At 47.6% G+C, this 6000-nt stretch overlaps 1 protein-coding gene across 7 annotated transcripts in view; it reads right to left on the bottom strand.

Annotated features, from left to right (window-relative positions):
• Positions 1-3165: 3165 nt before the first annotated feature.
• Positions 3166-6000, bottom strand: part of USP28 (ubiquitin specific peptidase 28) — a 54560-nt gene continuing 51725 nt past the window's right edge. For 4 of the 7 annotated variants that reach the window (XM_077249962.1, XM_077249961.1, XM_077249964.1 and 1 more), the window contains 2 exons: positions 4316-4482; positions 3166-3430 (listed from right to left, as the gene is read on the bottom strand). In XM_077249962.1, coding sequence (XP_077106077.1) covers positions 3404-3430; positions 4316-4482 — 194 coding nt within the window. In that variant the 3' untranslated portion in view covers positions 3166-3403. Of the gene's footprint in view, positions 3431-4315; positions 4483-6000 lie in introns of those variants that run through there. The other 3 variants (XR_013213186.1, XR_013213187.1, XR_013213188.1) reach the window with 1 other exon arrangement.

Genomic DNA, 6000 nt, shown 5'->3' with positions numbered 1-6000 from the left:
TTTGCCTTTGTGTTCTAATACACACACAAAGGAAAAACCACGTGTATAACAAAACATGTACCGTATATACTCGAGTATAAGCTGAGATTTTCAGCCCAAATTTTTGGGCTGAAAGTGCCCCTCTCGGCTTATACTCGAGTCATGATCGGTGGTGGGGTCGGCGGGTGAGCACTGTCATATACTCACCTAGTCCCGGTGATCCCGGCGCTCCCCCTGCAGTCACACTGTCTTCGGTGCCGCAGCCTCTTCCCCTGAGCGGTCACGTGGGACCGCTCATTAGAGAAATGAATAGGCGGCTCCACCTCCCATAGGGGCGGAGCCGCCTATTCATTTCTCTAATGAAGCGGTGCCGGTGACCGCTGATAGAGAAAGAGGCTGCGGCACCGAAGACCAGCTGTCCGGGGGAAGGAGCGGGACGCCGGGAGCAGGTAAGTATGACATTCACCTGTCCTCGTTCCACACGCCGGGCGTCGCGCCATCTTCCCGGCGTCTCTCCGCTCTGACTGTTCAGGCAGAGGGCGCGATGACGCATATAGTGTGCGCGCCGCCCTCTGCCTGATCAGTCAGTGCGGAGAGACGCCGGGAAGATGGCGCCGAGGAGCTGCAAGCAAGACAGGTGAGTATGTTTTTTTTTTTTTTTTATTGCAGCAGCAGCAACAGCTATGGGGCAATAATGGACGGTGCAGAGCACTATATGGCACAGCTATGGGGCAACGGTGCAGAGCACTATATGGCACAGCTATGGGGCAACGGTGCAGAGCACTATATGGCACAGCTATGGGGCAATGGTGCAGAGCATTGTATATATGGCACAGCTTTATGTGGAGCATCTATGGGGCCATAATGAACGGTGCAGAGCATTATATGTGGCACAGCTTTATGTGGAGCATCTATGGGGCCATAATGAACGGTATGGAGTATCTATTTTTAATTTTGAAATTCACCGGTACCTGCTGCATTTTCCACCCTAGGCTTATACTCGAGTCAATAAGTTTTCCCAGTTTTTTGTGGCAAAATTAGGGGGGTCGGCTTATACTCGGGTCGGCTTATACTCGAGTATATACAGTAATTGAAATTGTTCCTGAAAATTATTGCAAAGGGTGCCAACACCTTTGGCCATAACTATGTATATACTAATTTATACACACAATTATTAAACGTTTTGCTGCATGTTTTATATTTATCCCCACTAGGTGGCATAAGATGATCATAAAATCCCTTAGTATGTTTGTAGTCACTTAATATCCAACAAGTTCTTGTACATGACTTTAGATATTGTAGAGTTACTTTTGTTTTTAGGAATTGGAATCATCAGTAAGCCCAGGCACTTGGGTCTGTACTCTTTATTCTGGATTTTTGTCATGTCTGCGCCTATTACAGGCCCTGCAATGCTTCTCTGGGAACGCACATAGGGCAGGAACTCTACCGCCCCCTATTGGAAGTGGCAATTCTAAAGGTCACTGTAGGTAGTGGATGAGCATTCCTCTGTCCATTCCACAAGACCATAACTGAATGCGGAGAGGGCCGCCAGAAATCCTTCAGAAAGCTGCATGTTGTGCCGGCCTTGGCCCAAGTCACATAAGGGTCGATAGAGTTTTAGTAATGCCACCTCCAATCAGTGGTGCTGGGATGTTATGTAATACTAGATGGTGGCCCAATTCTAACGCATCGGGTATTCTAGAATATGCATGTCCACGTAGTACATTGCCCAGCCACGCACAGCCACGTAGTATACAGACTTAAAATAAAAAATAAACATATACTCACCCTCCGAAGGCCCGTTGAAGTCCTGGCCCTGTGTACGGTGCACACGTCCGCTTCCGGTCCCAGGATTGGTATGAGCGCAGGACCTGTGGTGACGTCGCGGTCACATGACCGTGACGTCACGGAAGGTCCTTCTCGCATACCATCCTTGGGACTGGAACCTGCCGCTTGCATGGAGCGGTCACCGGAGCGTCGCGAGGAACGGGAAAGGTGGCGGAAGGTGAGTATAGCAGGTTTTTTTTTTTTATTATTATTTTTAACATGACATTTTTACTATTGATGCTGCATAGGCAGCGTCAATAGTAAATAGTTGGGGACACACAGGGTTAATAGCAGCGGTAACGGAGTGCGTTACACCGCGGCCCGTTACCGCTGCCATTAACCCTGTGTGAGCGGTGACTGGAGGGGATTGTGGAGCGGGCGCCGGGCACTGACTGCAGGGGAGGGACTAATCGGACTGTGCCCGTCGCCGATTGGTCGCGGCAGCCATGACAGGCAGCTGCTGAGACCAATCAGCTACGTGGGATTTCCGTGACGGTAGTTGAGGACAGAAAGACGGAAGTACCCCTTAGACAATTATATATAGATAAGAGCAGACAGTGTATTATTTCATAGGAAGCTACAATTCACCCCACTGTCAGTACAGTGACAGTCTGGATTTTATGTCTGAAATAATCCCAAGATGGAAAAATTAACCATAAATGGACCAAGTGCAAAAGGGTCCTGATTATATGGATGTCAATGGGCAATACATTCATAATCTCTTCAACTCCGCTTTGCATATCCTAATGATGGGATTAGATGTTTCAATCACCAGGATAGACCATGGCAGGGATAGAGTGCTTATGTAGTGTTAAGTCTCCTTTAAATTTCAGCTTGCACAAGGGCACCCCTCCAGGCTTTGCAGGAAACTGCAGCAGGACCTTTGCTTGAATAGTACCGTTGCAGCTCCCTGCACAGCCGGGGGGCTCCGGATGTCGCCATCAGAGAAGTGACAGCACTATGGCAGCTTGGTGTCCTTGTTCAGGCTCAGTCAGACTGATATTGAACCCCAGTACACAGACTGGCTGGCGGCTCCCAAGAACAGAGTGTGACAGCTATAAAGACAGACATGAAGCCATCACGGTTGCATCTGGAGAGACATTCTGATCTAGGGGCCATTCATACTATTTTTATAAAGATGGGGAAAAAAAAAAAAGAAGCGCAATGAAGAGCAAAAAACATAAGCCAAAATGGCCACAGAAAACGAGCCCCATACAGCAGCACAGACCCCACATTTTTGCATCCATAGACTCCGATGGCAGCACCTTAGACCACCACTCCATATAATCATGATAACGAGTCTCCAGAGCAGAGACCCCCACCCGAGACCTCCATTTTGCAATACATGACAAATACAAGTCAAGATAAAAACATAAATACTTTATTGCACATATAAAAACTAATACAGGGCGGTCGGCCATTTATAGATTGTAGAAGTGTCGGGAGCGGAGCCCATCCCCCTGTATGTGGAGCAGCAGGGGGATCGCCGTTCACACGTGTGCGCACCAGACAATGGATTTTGGCACAGCCGGCATCAACATTGGCAATAACACATAGGCTCCATTTCTGTAGGCACATCAACGCCGGTTCACACTTCTCATGGAGAAAAAAGGAACCCACGTCTCTAAAAACAGAAATGGAAGGAGCAATTAAAGGCAAAGACAAAGTCAACGATTTTATTTTTTGCACCCCCGGTGATGGGTGCATTGTTCAGATGCCAGTAGTAAAATTTCCCTGATATTCGCTTGTTCTTTCGGTTTTCAAAAAGAAGAGCCAAGAGCCCCTGGTTGCCAGATCCAATGGGGTTTGGCTTCTTACACTAGTCTTTGCTTCCACCCGATGAGGCTGAATCGTGCAGCTGCTTGTGTGATTGTAGAGAAAAATCCCACACCCACAGGCTAAAAATTCTCCAAAATTACCCAGTCAGCGCCTGTCAGCTACTTGGCACAGGATCCGGATGTTGGATTTATTTAGAGCGGAGCAATCTGAGAGGTGCACTCGCCTGTGAGCTCCACTATCTGCAGAAAGCCAGGGCTCCTCCACTTTGCCCTCCGGATCAGCTATATCAACTCATGTCCATGTATCAAGTCCACAGGGCACCCATAAAAAAAATTGAGTGCAAAATAGCAGGAGCTGGGGGGACCCCAACTATTTAGGCACTCAGCATAATAAACTTCCTGTGAGTCACGTTCAGACATGTCACTCAACATGGGCAACCAAGGCATAAAAGAAAATTCATCTATAAAATACAGAAAAAAGTGCAGAAAGTTTCCCCAACCCATCAGACTATAAGGAGACTAATCCCTACAGGTCCAGTGTGGCACTAAACCGCTTTATTCACACGCACGGTCACCGCATCCAGGCGCCACGACCGTACAAACGTCTCGTAAAATCCATTCATCCCCGAGTCATGTACATAAGGCATCTTCCCAAGGCCGGTCGGTGCATGACACAGGTCACCACAGTGGAGGGGACCAGGTTTCTCAGTTTCTAGTGGTTCCTATGTCACCTTGACTGTGGAAGCCCCATGTATGGACTCCATGATGGCTGCAAAACGACTGCACAGGTCGTAGGGGGAGTGAGGTCGTATCTTCGGCGGCTCCTTTAAAATGACAATGTCGCTGGAACAGTCCAAGAGCCGTGGGAGAAACTGGCCGAGCTTCTGCTGTAGATTATCTGTCGAGGTAAGAAAGTTACAGTCATCACCAAAAATATAGAAGAAGCGCCTTCAGTGGAAGAAATCAACACATTTCTAATGGGTGGCAGGAATTTAAGGTCTGAGTAGTGAGTGCAACTGTACCATCAGGACTGGCTAACCATCTAATGTTTATTGGGACTTCTGGAGATGCCCTCCACCACAGGAAGGTTATGAGAGCCATCGGCGGCTGTAATTGGAGTGGAAAACATGGTCTCCACATTAGAGATGGAGCCATAGCCGGGTCACTGAAGGCCTGTGCGAATCAGCGCCTATGCTGCTGTAATCACAGGACTTCAGATGGTGCAAGAAAAGTTCAACTAGACCATTAAACAAGGAGTCAAAAAAAAAAAAAAAAAGAGCCAGGATGGCAGCACGGTAGTACACACAAGACCACTGCTTCATATCAACAGGAGGTAGGGCGCCCATGTTTCAGAAATTAAATGGGGGTCTCAGTGGTTGTACACCCCTTAATCTAGAAGTTATCACAGCTCCCATGGATAAGATGGCACAATACCCTTGTAAGGTCAGTCCAAAGTTCTTAAAAGCCTAAAAACTTATTCTGCACTGTTTACTGCACTCCGTACAAACGAGCACTCTTTTTAAGCCCCCCAAAAATATAAAATTCCCTTGGTTTTTGTATCTGCCCGGACTATAGCGCTACCATGAAGGTTCAGACGATTTGCCAGGTTGATGACTCTCATTCATGGGTAATATATTTTTTGAGATGATGTTTTAACATGAATTTCTAGTTAAATGTGGTTGTAAACATGGCGGTGTACCGGGTGTCCTGGGCGGGGGCGCCGGGAACGTGGCTGGCACGGTGCAACGATAAAATACATATGAATTCTTCACTGTCTAATAAGTACTGCTCGGTGCTAATTTGTATCCTACCCGGCGTGCCGGAGACTCTTATGTCTGGAATTCATTGCCGGCAGAGACAGATTTCTGACAGCCCATTAATCTCGCTTCGCACGGGCTTGGAGGGACAATGTGTATTCTAATGTGCCATAAACTGAAATCGTTATGCTTTAATCTTCCTTAGGAAGAGAAGAGTGGGGGCCGTCAGTCAATAAATATGCAGGGATGTTAAAAGTGACACGGGTTATTACTGCGTCAACCGCTCGTGCAGCTGAAAAAGGGGGTGACGGCGGAGGGGGGACGGAGCGGCGTGAAAGTCAAAGCAGCTAAAGGTCAAAGTTTTGTCTCTGCATCCTTAAGAATAACGAACCTGCGAATTATAGATTATACAAGACCTTTTATTCCCAGGTAATCTCCTGAACTGACTTCAATCATTAGGGAAAAAAAACACACACACACACACACACACACACAGCTCACTTTTGGATGGGAGCAGAGCCATTGAGTGCATGCATCCTGACAGATATGCACAAGTTCTATCAGCCAGTATTGTGCCAGCGTCCAATACACCTCTATGGAGGCAGCATTGCTCGCCTCTCAATGCAGGAGTGAGCAGCACAAGGAAAACTGAGGGTGCA

This window comes from Ranitomeya variabilis, chromosome 4, assembly GCF_051348905.1.
Source record: "Ranitomeya variabilis isolate aRanVar5 chromosome 4, aRanVar5.hap1, whole genome shotgun sequence".
NCBI classification, from domain to species: domain Eukaryota; kingdom Metazoa; phylum Chordata; class Amphibia; order Anura; family Dendrobatidae; genus Ranitomeya; species Ranitomeya variabilis.
The sequence above is the reverse complement of the archived record's forward strand: the minus strand, read 5'-3'. Positions and strand labels throughout refer to the sequence as shown.